Source organism: Pleurodeles waltl, chromosome 6 (assembly GCF_031143425.1).
Source record: "Pleurodeles waltl isolate 20211129_DDA chromosome 6, aPleWal1.hap1.20221129, whole genome shotgun sequence".
NCBI classification, from domain to species: Eukaryota; Metazoa; Chordata; class Amphibia; order Caudata; family Salamandridae; genus Pleurodeles; species Pleurodeles waltl.
In genome coordinates this window covers 1,075,981,322-1,075,999,123 of record NC_090445.1, presented here as the reverse complement: position 1 = coordinate 1,075,999,123, position 17,802 = coordinate 1,075,981,322, and the positions used below count along the sequence as shown (strand labels likewise).

The following is a 17,802-nucleotide window of genomic DNA, read 5'->3' as shown; positions in this document are numbered from 1 at the left end:
TGGGCCGAACAGCCTTGTCTGGCTTTGGCATCAGGAAATAAACACAATTTAAGTCCATTTATTTAGTTCTTCCTTTGGGATCCTCTCTGTTGAGAGTTTGCTCGGAAGATCCTTGAACTATTTTTGCAGATGCAGCATCTCCTCCTTGCTCCAAGTTCTTGCTTTCTGCGTGACATTTGGATGCTTACATCACAGCTCTAACAATAACTGTGAAATTATGTTCAGAGTCCATTTGACAGCAGCGATTATCCTCCACTCCTGAAGAAATACTCAGAGTCTGCAACCTACTGGTGTTGTGTGCAGTGCAACTCTGTTAGCAATTCACTTGCTTGGGTGGCCACAACCCCAATCGGGTGGCATCTCTCCCTCAGGATCTTTCTCGAATTGAGATATTGCCTCTCTGATGATGTACAATAGGAATTAGCTTTTGGTGTGAAGCTGGCATGGGGGCTTGGCTGGATAAGATCCTCCTTCTACAGACAACCTTACAGGTGTTGCTGCACCTCGAAACTGACTAACTGCATAGCAAACATTGCATTTACTTTTTCACAGTCTTTTCGTTCTCTGATGTGAATCATCCACTGCTGGCCCAAAGAAATCCTTGCTCATGAATGGTGTGTTAACTATTACCCTCTCCACCTCCTGCTTGAACTCTGACACCCTGCCGCCATGCATGCATTTTTAGGGTGGTGTCAGCACACAGCTATGTATTGGCTGTGTCCGCTGCATCAAGTGCATATTTTAAGGAGGTACTGGAGATGGTCTTGCCCCCCAGGATGGCCACCGCTGTATTCTTTCTGAACTTCTCTTTGTGATTTGGCTTTAACTCTCCACCTCATCCCCTGGGTGGCACCCAAACCTGTATAGCAAAGTATAAAAATTGGCAATGCGTCACTGGCTGGTAGCTGATCTTTCCATTTTATGCCCCACCATCTCGATCTTCTGGAGATCATTCTCTAATGGAGGCCCAGCGGAAGTGGGCGTAAAAGCTCTTTTGCATGCCGTCGTGATGATGATGCAAACTGCTGCCACATTGCCCCTGATGTAGGCAGGATAGTGGGGAGAATGTCTAAGCTTCTTCTTTACCCTGTGTCTATGGCTGTGCCTGAGGCTGGCTCCCTGAAGGTGCCCGCCTCCGGTTCAGGATACTAAGGAGCATCGGAAGGAACTGTTTTTTGCTCAAGGATGGAAGCAGGGCCTCCACAAGGAAACACAATTCTGCCTGTTCTACTCCAACTGCACCCTGTAGGTGTCGGCTGCCCTCCTAACCAGGGTGATGTACACCACAATATTGTCGGGGTTGAATGTCCCGAGGGGTATGTGTTCACCCCTCCTTCACGGGAGTCAGTTACTAAGTCTTCCCACTCCTTGTCTGCTGACTACAGGTCATGAAATGAGACCTGGTCAAACCGACCTTCAGGATCGCCTTCTCTGTAAGTTTCCTCTTCCTCCTATTCTTGGGGCTCATGGTGTAGTCTGAGGTTCCAGGTGTTCCTACTCCTGATCCTTCTCCCTCTGAGGCTTTAGTGGAATTAGAAAAAGATTTAGGGAGTTGTCATGCCTCTCCTTCATCACGAGGGACTGCATCTTTCTCTTTGGTGTCAAGGCAATCTTCTCTTGAGGCTCTTCTTCCCTTTCGTGCTCCCAATCCCACTTTGGAGTCGAGGCCAGCGTTTACTGCTAACGCTGTCTTTCGACCTTGTCCTGTGGTGCTCTTTGTGCATGTCCATGACCACCTGTGGTTTCGGCATTGGGGTAGCCTTAGAGTACTACTAGAATGCTTTGGTACGGCCCCACTGTGCCCCTGGGTGCTACCCGATGTTCCTGCACCTGACTGTTCTTTGACATCATGTTTAATGTCCTGTAGCTTTCATTTTGGGGGACCTCCTTGATGCTGGAGCCCACTCCTTGTGCCATCTCAGTTTCTTCAGGGTTCTCCTAGTTACTCAACAGCCTAAGCTCTCTCAGCAATGTTTTTTGCTTTGATTGTGTCATGTTGCAGTGAGCTTAACTCTGTTTCTCTCTAGTCTTAAGGGTCTTGGGCAGGACCTCTGCACATGATTCCCCCATCCCTCACAGATGGGACCTCTCGGCAGGCAAAGGTTGCAAATCGTGTGGGTATCTTTCTTAGCAAGCTTTTTAGGTAGAATCCAAAGGGAGCTTGGGCCATCCCCGATGTTCATTCTTTAAGCCACATGTTTGAAGACCGTTTGACGGAAAGCTCTGAAAAACTTTGATTTTCTTTGGTGCCAACTCTATTTCCTTGATGTCAGTCTTCTAACCTTCCGTCCCCTTCGTTTTTTATTATTTATTTTTTTGGTTTTGGACAGTGATCCCTCCAAGAAATTTCATTTTTTCACCAACTGCTACCGCTCTCCTGGGTAAGCTTCAATACTCAAAAGTGGAAAAAGAATCTGAAGATGGTGACCAAGCAGAGGGGCTTCCTGGGCCTGCTTCTGAGTTCACAAGAGGATAGACAGGACACCAAGTAGAAAATGTTGCCCTATGAGGGGTAGGTGGCATTGGGTAGGAATACAAGAGACAATTTAGGCCCCCACAAGTGGATGGCAGAATGATGCATAGTATGAGAATCCAAAAGAGATTCAAGCTGCAAAACAAAATCTTTAACTTTTCACGTGTACAAGCTACACACTCAAACCAAAGACTTTTTTAAATAGTTAATAAAAAGCAGATCTATTGGTGAAGTAGGATTTTCTTCTTAAATATACTGGGAATGTACCTATTAGAAAGTTACAATTAGCCTGTCTGAATTTGCTAATTTGCTGTAGGGTACATGGCTTAAATTATGTGTGAAAGATGCAAGAAAACTGCTCCATGAGCAATAAAAAGATATGAAAAATTAATGCTCTCAGAGCAGAGACAATGGCCCAGAAATGGGGAGGCATTTTCTTTACCAGAAACGAAGTCCACCTCGGGTTGGCCTAGTAACTTAACTTCAAAGGAGACTCACTGGTCATAAGTAAATGCTAGAAGACACCTGGGAAGGCCTCAGCTTTTAGTCCCCATAGTCCGGTTGGCACCAAACTTAGTAGGCGAAAAGCTACCTTCAGAACTGGTTTTGAGTGACCACAGAGGAAGCCTCTGCTCACTACCTTGGTTAGGGTGGACACACAGGCTCTACACAAATGTAGATCATTTTTCCCCATCTTGAATTTTTAGTGTGAGGGGGAAGTGAGGGATTGTTTGCAATACAGCAGACAAGAACTACTGGAAAACATGTTTAGGGTTGTCCTTGAGAACTCTTACATCACTGGTTAGGGAGTGCCCAGGAGTCACCCACAGCTACTAGCTAATGCCAGTCATAAATGTGGCACCCGCCTAAGGAAACCTTTTGAACATGTGGAAAAGCAGAAGACTGGACCTGCTCCCTAACTGACCCAGAACAAATATATGCACTCCAAGGGTCAGTTGGCTGACCTGCTCTGTTGCTACAGGAACACAATCTGCAAGTGGCATTCTCCCTGATGAGACCAGCAGCAACTGGACCTGGACTCTAAGTGTTTTCATCCAAGGTTTGGGTGGCCTTAGAAAGGTACTCCTGTGATTGTGTGGGCACCAGAAAGAAGTTTGGAAGCTTTTGGAGAATTCTTCATCCACAGTATCAGAGTCCAAAAGGAACCCACAGAAAAAGTATTCAATTGCAGTACCACAGTGTCTAATTGGTTTTCAGCTTCGGTCTGTTGATCCCCACACCTCTAGAAAAACATTCTGTGCTGGGACTTCAAACATTTTCAGTAATAAAGCTGCAAAGCTCCAGCAGAACCAATCTGCTTCAAGTATTTGGTCTTCGGTTCCAAAGCAGTGGCTACAATTTAAGATTTTTCCTCAGAAAATGGCAAGCTCCCTTTGTGTGTTAGGGCTTAAAAATGTTTTAGAACGTTTTGACTTCCAGACTTTCACCCAGACCAATCCACTTGTTGTAGCTGGGCAAGACTCCATTGCAGCTGGACACACTTTGTACCAAAGTTCTGGTCTACTGCTCCGAAGCAGGAGGTGCAGGTGGACATAGCTAACATGCTCTTCACGAGCAATGATTTATTTGGGCCAGCAGTTGATGATTTAGAAGAAGAAGCTTTATTCGGTATAAAAAAAATTCATCCATTACAACACATAATCACAAAACATTATAAGAATACCAATAACAACCATGTATAATAAAAGCACCCATCATAAATATGTACACATATATATATATATATATATATATATATATATATATATATATATATATATATATATATAAAAATAAAAAACAGAAGAAGATAAAAACCTCATTCCTAAAAACTGAAGAAAAATAAATGAGATCATTCTAAAAATTCTACATTTTTGCGCCAAGTAGTAGCTCTCTTCAGGAATGATCCCAGGCCCTTCCATACCAGTACATCTGAGGCCATTTGCAGCCACATGAAAGCAGGACGGTATTGCACAAAACCCTTGGGCCTAAGGAGCGGTAGTAGAAATCGGGTTCTAAATGGTGCATAAAAGACACAGAACAGTGTAAAATGGATCAAAGTCTGATGGGACACCCCATCACATGGGCAGGGTCTAATACATTTCTCCCCATACTAACCTAGGGGGAAGCACAAATTACTTCTAATGATCCCCAAGCGAAATCGAGTTATGAGAGACCTTTCCCTCACATCCTTGATTTCTGAGAGATATCGCTCAGGACCCACCCACATCTTTAGCATAGTAAATTCCCTGATCAATTTTTTCCTTAGAGCCTCCCCCTCCCTCTTGGTCTCCTGGATTCTCTGAAAGTTATCCTTAACCCATTTCTTATCGTAGCTAGTCAGGCCCTCGGGATAATCGAACAATTCAGGCCGCCCCAGGTCATGTGCCATCTTCCTTATGTGCGACAGCCAGGGAATATGCTTTACATTGTTGCTTTTACTTCAGAGAATGAAAAAGCAAAGGCAATGGTTGCTATGCAGTTAATGAGTCAGTTTATAATCAGTAGACCAGAACAATTATTGGGGCTTTGAGCTTTTGGGTGCTATTTTCTCTTAAATCTTTAAATATTCAAACTCCTAGTTGGAGTTTTGTTGTTCTGATTTTATTTTAGCCAGAAACTTGTGCAAAGAGCCATTTCTTCTACTGACTTTGGCTATGGAAAGAAACTGGGGCGCTCAATGGTCTGGTTCATATGGAAGGGAGAAACTACATTTGGTAGAACATTTGTATTTTCACAAAGCACGACCCAATCTCTGAAATGGAATAAATGGTTCTTGAACTGTAAAAGCCTGGAGCTTGCAAAAGCATCGGAGGGAGGAGACGGTGACTAAGAAAGCCACTTTCCAAGTCAAAAACTGTAGCTGACATGAGTGCAGAGGTTCAAGAGTCTTGTCAGGACACACTGACGTTCCAGACAAATGCTGAAGGGGCTTTAAAAGTATGTCCATGTTTAGGCCCTTCACAAAGGCTTTTTAATGATGGATAGTTTAAAAAAAGAGAGTGTTGTCTGTTTTGAAGGAACACTGCAACTGCAGTTAAGTATAGGAGTATGGAAGTGCTAGCAAGTCCTTCGTTGTATAAGCAAGGAGATAAGAAACAATGTCCAGCACAGAAACCTTAAAAAGCTCTAAATGCTTGGAGATGCAGTAATACATGAAACCTCTTCCAAATAGCGGCATATTAAGACAACAGTAGTGGGCTTTTTGCTTCCCTCAGGATAACAACACATTCCTCTGAAAGTCTGAGGTAGCCAAACACTAGGTATTGATGTACTAAATTCAGAGGTTCCATTGTTTGGGATGTTGGTGTCTGAGCCGATCCTGATGTTGAATAAGAAGGTCTGGTCTGTGCGGGAGCTTCACCTGAGGGTTGGATGACATATCTAGGAGCACTGAATACTCAGGCTGTCTGCCCAGATTAGCTACTAGGATGACAGTCATGGACACTTGCCTCATTTTCCTCACCACATAGATGAGCAGAAGAGGCAGAAATGCTTATGCAACTATTCCTGACCAGTTCATCTAAAGTGCACTGCCCATGAACTGTGAGCATAGGTTCCTGGAGGGGAAGTTTTGTCACTTTGCATTTTCGTGATTGGTAAACAGACCTATTGCTGGACTCGCCCACCTGTGTAAGTACCTGTGTATGACTTGTGGGTAGAGTTTCCACTTGTAGATTTGTTGAGGCATCCTGCTGCGAATATCCAAAAAGTAGTTCTCCACTCCTGGCAGATGCTCCATTAATAGGTGAATGATATTGTAGGGTGCCCAATGCCCAATCTCTTGATCAAGTGCATAAAAACTGGCGGGAGCCACACTGATTCTAAACTTAAAACTTATCTGTCATGTTATCAGCCTTTATTAGTATTGTCTTCCCACCCAAAAGTGGGAGGAAGCCCGGTAGAGGGGTAGCCCCTTGGGGATCCACTTTGCCGCTACAAACCCCCTCCCACAATTATCTATACAGACTCCTCTATGGAAGGACTTAGGCTACTGAGGGTCCTAAAGAAATTGCTGGTATTGCTGATAATGAAGGTTGCTGCCCTAAGCCACCTACTTTGGTACCTTCCCGGGTTTGTTGCTTACAGAAAGCAGATTTGGGACTAGGGTTCTGTAGGGGGCGTATAGACTTACCCATGTCCACATCCTGTTTTATTTTATCAAGCAACTGATTGACCTGAGGTCCAAACAGGTGCTCACCATCAGAAGATGCTTTTAAGAGATGCTACTGCATCTTAATGCTAAACCCCTGACACCCTAAGCCAGGAATGCCTGCGGAAGGATCCTACCCACTGTATCTGCAGTGTTAATGGCACACTGAATATCACTGCAAATAGCTTTAGCCTCTGGCAGGTACCCTCTATCAACCCCTAAATTACTCCCAGTGGTAGCAGTCATACCTGAAGAAGAGGTCCACAGAGTTGACAATATGCCATCCCATTGCTGCCCTGAGAGCTACCTACTGCCCAACACAGCTGACCTTGTCAGGTGAGACAACCTCCCTCTGGCTTGTGCAGAGGCTTATTTACAGACAGTCTCATCGAGAAGTCTGGAAGTATTTGATGCCAAATTTAAGCTGGATAATCTATCCCAAAATGCCTTCCCGGGTCCTCCCTAACCAGAACACAAGCAACCCAAGACCGGTTTTGCCCTATCTTCAGTCGGGTGTAGCCTAGTTCCAGTGGCACAGTGAGTTGGACTGTTCCTACTGGAGCAGGGTCAAGACTGATTTGAATATAGTACGGTACAAACTGAGGTGGCATAGTGGGCAACAGAATGATGGTGGAGGAACGCCTTCAGTTTATCTATTGGCAATCGCTCAAGGTAGCAATACATCCCATCTTTTGTGTGTTTGATGAAACCTTTGATCAGTCTCAGGCTGGGAAAAAAAAAAAACACAAAAAACACACACTTAGCCTTGGTAAGTAAGACCACATCAGCTGAGACCGCAGCCATAACTGCAGTATGATGAAAAGCACAACCCCAAAGACTGCAGACTTAGCTGTTGGATGATGGAATATGCAATGTAAATCCTTCGAGATAATATTTTAGCATGTAGTTACCAAGCAAAAGTATGTTATTACGCCATCACAGTCTGTATACTCTCTGGGTTAGATTGCTGAAGGTGCGTTTGCCTACACAGACCACAGGTAAACTACAGCGGACTCAAAACTGAACAAGAAACAACCTTTCACATGCAGAAATCCAACCACGACCCGACCGCCTGTTGCAGCCTGCTGTGACTGGCAGCTGAACAGTGTGACTTTCAAATGCCTTTTAGTGCACAGGTCTTTTTACAGGATGGCTCAAACTGAACGCCCATTAACTTTGTGTAGTATAACCATAGAAGAGGTCTTAACTATGCAAGTCAGCACCTTCTTCCCCACCACTTTACATAACCCCTCCAACAAACGTCCCCCCCTAACCCTCCCTATCCCATCCCATCCTCCATCCGTGCCCCCCAGACGGATGCCGAGTGGAGGGCATATCTTCAGTCATCTTGGTACACAGATCTCAACTTGAATTTGGAATCGACATCAGAAGCATTATAACGTTTTTAAAGTTTCATTCAAACGTGCTTGATTACTCTGATTTATTTAAACGGGTTTCTCCTTTTGGGTTCTCCGCCTCTTGTGGACTTGCCAACCATACCATTTTTGTCAAATGGGTGCCCCCACAAAGTAATAACAGGCAGCTAGTCACAGAAAATGTACAGATATAGTTGCAGGCAGATGCACAAGTGGGTGGGACAACACATTGTTTTCTAGAGAAATATTTATGATTGCCACAGTAAGGGATTCAAGCAATTTACCTGTCAGCTGTGTGACTGCTGTGGCAGCTAAAGCTTCAGTGGCCAAAGTAACTATTTCATCAGATGATACAGTGACAATGTTGACCTCTTCTTCCTCTTCTTCCTCCTCCTCTTCATCCCCCTCCTCTCCCTGGTCCAGAATCTTCATTCCAGCCTTGCCCTGGTGTACAGTTTTCACATGGGAGCGCAGGTTGTCCACTCGGTTGAATCCACGGCCGCACTTGTCACACAGGAAAGGTTTCTCCCCTGCTTGAAATAATAAAGGAGACATGTGTTACCTTTTCAAATACAAAGACATGGAGTGACCAAAACCGCGCTCAAAGCAATTTCACAGGTTTATTACGGGTAGACGAGTCGACATGTCCTGATTTAGACTGCAGAGAAAAGGCTTTACTCAGTCAGGGCGATAAAATAAAATGCTCAGTCACGGGGTGGAGTCCCTGTCCTTCAAGTTTAGAGAGGTTAGCCAGTCTCACAGATATCTCTTACCACTGGCAAGAACTGCCATTAAAGGGTTCCTGCTACTACGTTAAAGGTTTGACCAATGGCCCACCAAACATGATGGCGGCAGATCCAACTATAGTCTTGGTTTTTCAAAATCGAAATCCCAAAGCAGATTTTGTTTTTGAACAAATAAAAACTAATGACTCCTACACCATGGAAGTTGGTGCTCATGTTGAAGGGATCATTTAACCGTTTTCACTGTCCCTCACCACCAGTTTTTTCACAGCGGTAATGCAGATTGAAAACTGGCCACTCAAAGATCCACTCTAAACTGGGGGGGTGTTGAGGAGTAGGTCAGCGAGAAAGCCGAAGCAGGCTTTGTTGCCTACATAGTTAAGGTCCACCGACCCATAAATATGGCGGACAGACCGGGAGTTTGACAGATAGAGTACTCCATTGCAGCTGCAAAGGTGTACCCTCTCTGCCAAACTCTAAATCAGATCCTATGTTGCCATTTAGGCCTCAAGCTGTGAAGAACCTTGATGGAAACAAATCTAGAAAAAGCCCCATAATTGAGGGAATGAAGGTACATGCCAGTTCAGCCTACTATTGTCTCACTAACTTTCTAAGCCTCACTAAACCTTTAGTATTTGCCAACTTACCAAATACAGATGGTTGTCTTAACATGCAGTATTCTCTTTAGGGATCTCTGAGGAGACTTCAATAATGCTGGCACTATGCCCAGACAACAGTGTTAGGTCCGCTCCGGCTAGACATAGAAGGCCGTCTCAGCCACTTGAGACCCAATGTCTCGTCTCTTGGTCCAATACCATGGTCGTGCCTATCCGACTCAAATATAGAATGGCTGTCTTAGACCACTTTGGTTTTACAAAATCACTAAGTGACATTAACAACTCTATTTGGTCACCCAGTATTATGCCGATTGTTTGGCAGAGATCAGTGTGGTTTCTTCAGAGTACTCCATGAATACTCCATTTACCCATCCCCATTCGTCTAGCATCAGTGTCATCACTGAAGAATAGACTGAAGAGTGACTCACCAGTATGAATGATAACGTGCTTGGAAAGATCACCCACATTCACAAATGCTTTACTGCAAACGCTGCACTTATGCGGCCGAATGTTATCATGATGCCGGATGTGATTGGCCAGTTGGCTTGACTGCACAAACCTACAGAGGAAGGTAACACCATGAAAGGGACAAGTTTAGAAGGTAACCACAAAGCTTTAACCCGTTGATCCTACAGCATGCAATTAGACACTTGCCTGATTTATATATCTTTCCCTGACTACCCATTCACCCAAATCGGTCAATCATGCTAGGTGAAAATGACGCTAAAAGTCATCACGCTGACAGGACCACAGTCGGAAACATGTTGACATTCAATTAGAAAGCTGAAGTACACCAGGGTCTTCACCACAATCAAACAATACTATTAGTAAGAATAACACTAACAAAGCTGTTCACTTGATTATCGCATCACTATTTGAAAGTCAAAGTCAAGAATAATTCAACTAAGAAAATAAGTGGGCTGTGAAACAGATTTATTTCCTCTAGAGAGTGAAAATTATAGTGGCTCTGCGCAGGACATATATCATATTAAATAGAAAAAAAGGCGGATTCTACAGAGAACCTAAAGATAACAGGAACTAATTTAATTTCAACCTTACAAATTGAATTATTCTACACAAAAATGGGACATACAGGGGGAGTAAACAAGAAACTGCAGAAAAGGATCTTCCGCCGAACAGCAGATCCTCACTTTCACAAAATACAGACAAGAGGCCCATTCAGGAAGAGGTAAAAATAAGCAGACAGCAGTGTCTTTCTTTGGCATGATTCTGATGGTAGGAGTCTGTTTTGCCAGACACTATTTTATTTGTACTCGCTATTTAGCCAAGAGGGACAGAGTAATTCTTTTAGAATGTTTACTTAATGTATGTGTCAATGGCCTAATTATGAACTAGTAGGGCTTTAAGGCCCATGTTAGGTTACTCTCATATTCCCTTTCAAAACATACCAACTCAGACCATCACATTTACTTATGTGTGCTTTGAGAAATGCTGTAATTAATAATAATAATTAAGAGGACAGGTTCGTTATGTGCAGCTATTTTGGGAATTCTTTTTTTCAATTGCTGGCTCTTACTGGTAATTTTCCATCCATACATATCAACAAAGATTTTCTCACTCAAACCTTCAAATATGCTCCTGATTAAGCAACAATATTAGAAACATTTTCACACCCAGAAAAACATCACTAATGAGTTAACTACTGATGCCAGGAAAACATAATCAAGACAGAAAGGAAAAGGTTACTTATCTTTGTTAATGCCCCTTCAGGTGAATTCTCTAATTGCAGATTCCTCACTTTTAGAATATTCCCCAGGTGTCAGACTGGATCCATAAGATTTCTTTAGTATAGCCCCTTGTTGCACTGGATTCCGCCCCAGCAGTACGCCCAGATTTTTGATTGCCTGTTTTTTTTTTTTTTTTTTTAAATATTTTTTTTTATTTGCTTATAAACCCCGACATAACAAGTCCGGAGAAATAATATAACTCAGGCAGTAACTTTCAATCATATACATGACTAATATGTATGTTAGAAAACAGAAAGAATCTCCCTCATTTCCCAACACCCCCCAACATTTTTTTCGACACATTCCTTCAATAAGTACGCCTTCCTATAATGTCTTCCCACGTCCCTCTGATCAGCTTCTGTACGGGAGCCCCTTAGGTGTGATGATCTTTCATTGTCTATCCCGTCTGTCCTCTGGTCCTTGGATATTTCTGACTATATCTCCAGTGAGTAGTATGTTATCCAATCCCCCCATGTCCTTTGAAATTTCTGCGGGCATCCCCTGTTTATGTATGTAGTTTTTTCCCCCCATCATGAATCCGTCCATCCCTTTTCTCCAATTATTCAGAGTCGGCTGGGTCTGGGATCCCCATTGTCGAGCTATGTCTCGTTTCGCAACCATCAGTCCAAGTCCGCATAGCAGAAGCTTCCTTCTGGGTAAATCTATGTCATTGGGGATGCCCAAGAGTATGTATTTGGGATCCAGGGGGATCCTCTCGTTCAGCACCCCGAGAGTTCCCCCAAAACCCCATCCCAGAACTCCCTTATCACCAGGCAATCCCATATGACGTGTAGAAAGGAACCGGTCTTGCAACAGCATCTAGCACATTTTGGGTGTCTGGTCTTCCCCATTTTGTATAATCTGTATGGGTCATAATATACTCTGTGCAGTATTTTGAATTGGATCAAGCGAAGTCTTGATCTTATTGCCACTTCCCTTGGGAACATCAGTGCAGCCTCACAGTCTATTTCTTCCATTTGTCCTATATCTTTCTCCCATTTGCTACGAAGGTTTATTAGTGTATTTGGCATGTTGTTATTGATGGTTTTGTATACCAGCGATGCTGCTCTTGCCGTTATTTCATTTGTTAACAGGTGGTTTTCTAGGGGGGAGTACTCCACAATTTCCTGTCCCGCAAGCCCTTCCTTCCCCCACGCATGTCTCAATCTTATGTATTGGAAGTATTGTGTCTCGTTTAGGGCATATTCTTGTTGTAGAGACTCAAAGGGCATGAGACCACCGTTTAACATCAGGTCTCCAATTTTGGAAATACCAATCATGTCCCAGCCCCTGAGCTTTTTGATTTCCTTTAACCAGTTTCCTTCCCATAACGGGGTCTCCATAGTAGGGCGTCTATACCATCCTATCTTCGTATTAGCTCTTTTCCATGCCAGCAAGGTCACTTCTGTGGCCGGAGCGAGGTGTCTAGTTCCAGTGCCCTCATATAAAAATTGCTTACAGGATCTCCCTTCCCATTGCAGCTTTTCCAGTCGGAAGGTGGGATGTTCATCTGCAGCATAGTCATAGTCACTAACATTGACTAGATGGGTCGCCCCAGTAATATGCCTCGATGTCAGGCAGCGACAGTCCACCCGCGTACTGGCAGCGTTGTAGCTTACTTAGAGCAACTCGCGGGTGTTTCCCTTCCCATAGGAAAAGTCTAATATCCCTGTCTATGGCCCTGAATTGGCAGTTGGGGATTTGGTAGTATGTGTTTTGTAAAGCGTATAGGAACTTTGGTAGGGAGATCATTTTTACCATTGCCACTCGGCCCGTTAACGTCAGGGGAAGTGTTTTCCATCTATCGAAATTGCTGCTACATTCTCTCGCTATCCTCCCTATATTACGTTTGAGGAATCTATTGGCTTCATGGGTTACATATATTCCTAGATATTTGAATCCTTCCCTCGTTTTTTGTAATTGCATCGGCAGAGGTGGGAGGGATGTCTCTTGTTGTGGTATATATAATACAGATTTGTGCCAGTTAACACAGTATCCCGAATGTCTACCATATTCCTCTATCAGGAGGAACAACCTCGGGAGTGTGATCTCAGGACGAGTGATGTAGAGGAGAACATCATGCACATATAGCGAAATGCGTTCCTCCTCTTCTCTTTCTGATCGCAATCTAAAACCAGTTATGTCATTGGAGTTTCTAATCTTGCACGCTAGGGATTCCAGTGTGAGGGCAAATAACAATGGGGATAGAGGGCATCCCTGTCTCGTTCCCCTTCCAATGGGGAATTTTGAGGAGACGACTCCATTTACCCTAACCGCGGCTGTGGGCCCTGTGTAAAGCCGTTTTACCCATTTGATATAGTTTGGGCCGAAACCGAATCCTCTCAGGGTCTCCATCAAGAATTGCCAGTGCACTGCATCAAAAGCCTTTCCTGCATCCAATGCCAGGAATAAGTGGGGCTCTGGACGATTCAGCACCGCAGCAAGCCATATGTGTGCTCTTCTTAGATTATGTCTTGTAGACCTTCCAGGTATGAAGCCGGTCTGGTCCATGTGTATTAGTGAAGGGATGATTCTGATCATCCTGGATGCCAGCACACTAGCTAAAGCCTTGACCTCCACGTTTAGCAGGGATAATGTCCTATATGAGGAACATTTATCTTTAGGTCTACCTTCTTTATGTATTACTGCTATTTCAGCCCTTCGTAGGTCTGGGGGAAGCACCCCTTGCTCTCGGGCCTCTAGGCACATATTTAATAGGTGAGGAGCCAGTACTTCTCGGAAGCTTTTAAAGATTTCGGCCGGGAATCCGTTTGGACCCGGTGCTTTACCCGGTCTTAGTTTCGCCAATGCGGCAGATATCTCCTCTACTGTGATATCTTCCTCTAGCTCTTCTCGGTCTACCAAGTCTAATCTCGGCATGGCTATCCCATTTAAGTATGTAGTAATGGAATCTGTTTCTGCCATTGGTCTTGCTCTATAAAATTCTTTATAATAGCCTGCGAATGTTTCTGCTATGCCGTTATCTTCAGTAGCCCTAGTTCCATTTTGTGTCTCTATTTCTTGGACCCATCTCGCTTCCCTTTCTTTCTTTCCAAGCCATGCCAGAAGCTTCCCAGCTTTGTCCCGTTTCATACAATCTACATTGCGTTTCTCTCAGGCGGGCCTTTGTCTCTTTCTCTGCTAGCTCCTTATACTCAACTTTTGTTAGCACTAGTTGTCTCAATAATGGGCTTTTGGGCGTATGCGTCGCCTTCTTTTCTAACTCTAGAAGTTTGGCCTCCATATCATCTAATTGCTTATTATCTCTCAGTCTTTTTTGGGCAACCAGGTTTTGCGCAGTCTCTAAGCACTGTCTTGTAGGCTTCCCATAAAATCACTGCTGACTTGACTGACCCTTCATTTTCCTTAAACCTCTTGCCACTTCTCCATCTTGCATGTCCCATGGATTCAGTCTCCAGCTCTTTCTTTTCTCAGATTTCCCTCCTACAGTGACCAACAGGGGGGAATGATCTGACAAACATCTCGCGAGGTATTCCGCTCCTTGTATCTTACCTATTTCCCCCGCTGGTGCAAAAATGTAGTCCAAGCGAGAGAAGACCCTATGAGCTCCCGAGAAGTATGAGTATTTCCTTTCCCCCGGGTGTCTCCTTGTCCATATATCTGTTAGTCCTAGGGAGGCTGCAAAGTCATACAATGAGGTGCCCTGACCTACGGTCCGTTTTTCCCCTGATCCGTCTAGTGTTATGTCCATTACATCATTAAAATCTCCTCCCAAGATATGTAAAGTGGCAGAGGATAGTAATAGTATCTTTGCAATCTTTTCAAGGAGAGGGGCCTGCAATCTCGGAGGAGCATACGCGCTTATGAGCAGGATTTCTCGTCGTCCCCATACACCTTCTACTCCTACAAAGCGTCCGTCCATATCCTCCAATCTACGTGTGACCTTAAAGGGGGGAGTCTTGCGAATCAGTATTGCCACCCCTCTAGAACCTGACGTGTACCCTGCATGCGCAAGTACTACATAGGGGCCTCTTGTTAGAAAACCACATTTTGTACCTTTCAGGTGAGTTTCTTGTAGGAATACTATGTCTGGTTTCTGTCGCTTGATATATTGGGAGACTAGACCTCTTTTTAATCTATCTCCTAGTCCACTGACGTTCCATGTGAGAACGCGAAATCCTTCTTCACTCTCCGGGAGTGTCGCCCTATTCCTTTGTCTGGAGGTCATCTCGTATAATGGATCTTTTCATTTTGGGTACTCAACCTATTAGGGTCTCCGGTGTCACCACCCTGTGTTCTGTATGGTTTCTCTCTTTTCCTCTGAGATTGAGCTATAACTGCCTGTGTGTTTGAGCTAGTTAGAAAACTTAACATAAACAATATGTTGAACCACCATTGAAAACTAAATACCCCTCCCTCCCCCCGTCCTACCTCCCATGGGTCCCTGTGAGCTTGTTCTTCCATGTCCCAACCCCACTAGAGTCCGGAGATCTGTAGCCCTCCCTTCCGCCCCTTATTATCCCTTACTATGTATAGCTATGAAAAATGTTCAAACCACCCCTGGATGCGGGGGAGCGTTTTTTATGGGTTCAGAGGAGGGCAGAGACGGCTCTCCATCCTTTAACTTCGTAGATCTTGCAAGTGCCCCTCCGATTCTCTAAGTGTCTGTGGGTCTTTTTCAACCTCCATCCTGTCTATGGCTTTCAGCAATGGGTGAGGGGAACCCTCCCCCTGACCAGGCCCTCCATTTGGGGTCTGTTGATCGGCGTCATGTTGCTCATTTTGTGACCGGTTCCTTTCATCATAGTTTCCCTCCGAGTCTGTAGTGTTTGCTCTTCCTTCAGCTCTTCTAGGATTTCTCCAGGGCGTATTTCTTCCCGTTCTCTGTCTTCTTCTGCCTCTATGCACCAGGATGGACCACTCCTTTGGTCTTGCCCCCCCAGTTTCTTTAGGTGTCCTGCTGGATTCCGCAGTATCATCCTTCCTGAGCCTGGGCCGTTCCTCAATCCACTCCCAAGCATCTTCGGGGGACTGAAAGAAGGTTTTCCCTTGAAACATAACTTTTAGTTTCGCCGGGAAGAGGAGCATATATCTAATCTGCAGGCCATGGAGCCTGGCCTTGACCGTGTCAAAGGCACGCCTTTGTACCTCTCTAGTATAGTCCGGGAAGACTAGTATCTTTGAGTTTTCAGGCCTAATTTCTCCAATCTTCCGTTAGGATTGTGTCTCTATCCTGGTAGTTAAGAAAACAGGCTATCACTGGCCTAGGGGGGGACCGGGGGGGGGGGGGGGCGGGGCGGTTCCACCCAGTGCCCTGTGGGCTCTCTCTATTATGAAGCATGTCGACCGCTTTTCCAGCGGTAGGATCTTCTTCAGCCATTTCATGAGGAAGCCGTTCATGTCCGTTCCCTCTATCCGTTCCCTCTATTTCTGGCGTGCTCTATTTTCTGTGTCCTCGAGGCGCCATATTACATCCTTGTTAATTACTTTGAGCTCCGATACTTCCTTCCTTAGGCTTCTTACAGTGTCTTCTACTTCTGATATGGGTGCCTCTGCTGTTGTGACCCTTTCAGCTACTTTCCGTAAGTCCTGTCTGAGCAGTGTTACCTCTGAGTGCACCTCACCCATTCGTTCCCCAAGGGCACCCCTAGAGGCCTGTATTGCCAGTAGGAGTGCGTTGTTGTCCGGTACAGGCGCGGCCTCCGCAACCAAGACTGGCGGGGTTACCACTGTTGTGTATCTGTCCATTTTGCCCTGGCGGGGTGTTTTGGGGTTTTTGTCTTTTGCCATCCAGTGTCTGTTGACGCCTTATGCGAGGCCGTTCCGGGCCGCGGATTCTAGGTCTTGCGCTATCGCTATCCTCCGACACTGTCTATTCAAAACACCACTAAGTCTGTCGCAGCTGAGGCCGCCAGGCCTCTTCAAACTTTGCAGTACATAGTTCGCAACCCTCCCTCCTATTCCTGGGGGCTTTCTCAGGCCTTACTTCTCAGTGAATAGAGGGTCCCACCCGAAGCTGCATCCTCCAAGTCCACCTTTCTCTGACGTCCTAGTCAAGCATTTATGATCGGCTCTCGTAGTCACTTTATACCGAATCTCATGGTGGGGGGGTCCTCTGTCGATCTCACCCTCCGCTCCAGTTGTATCCAGTTGCGCTCTCACATCAGTCGATCATATATTCCCCGTTGGGAGCATTCTTCACTCACCCCCTTGAGCGGGCACTTTCAAGTTCTGATCGGGGAGGTGGTGTTTCTTCGGTCTTTTCTGGGGCACCTCAGCTAACACCATATACTTTTCTGGCCCTCTCCCCCTCCAGGGCCTCCTAGTTGAATCTCTCTTCTGTGCCCCAGGATGTCGTAGAGTCCGGTCCGCTGTCCATCTGAAGTGTGGCGACTCTATTCGAGCACCGGGCATGCTGCTCTGCGCCAGCCAGTCGTCGACTCCCCTCCACTAGGCCCGGTCATCACTGCCGCGACCGCGCTCGGCCCCACCGACCCAGGTAGGGTAGGGGACCCTCTCCGTCGCCCCAGGGGCCGTTCGCTTATTTCCCCATCCCAGGGTCCTCCTCAGTTCCGGGGCCCAGGTCAATTTTGCCTCTCTTCCTCCCCGCGCCGGAGCCGGTATCTGCGCCTTGTCCGGCCCTGCTTTTGCGATCTCACCTGCAGGCCGTTGCGGAACACCCAAGGGCCTTCGAGCCTCCCTCCAGTCCCTTTCCCGTTGGGGGCGTCTCG

General features: G+C 45.5%; 1 protein-coding gene across 6 annotated transcripts in view; it reads right to left on the bottom strand.

The window, feature by feature from the left end:
• ZBTB17 (zinc finger and BTB domain containing 17) overlaps positions 1-17,802 on the bottom strand; it is a 293,373-nt gene that overhangs the window by 42,236 nt on the left and 233,335 nt on the right. For 3 of the 6 annotated variants that reach the window (XM_069240107.1, XM_069240110.1, XM_069240111.1), the window contains 2 exons: positions 9,791-9,921; positions 8,287-8,532 (listed from right to left, as the gene is read on the bottom strand). In XM_069240107.1, the coding sequence (XP_069096208.1) occupies positions 8,287-8,532; positions 9,791-9,921 (377 nt within the window). Of the gene's footprint in view, positions 1-8,286; positions 8,536-9,790; positions 9,922-17,802 lie in introns of all 6 variants that reach the window. The other 3 variants (XM_069240106.1, XM_069240108.1, XM_069240109.1) reach the window with 1 other exon arrangement.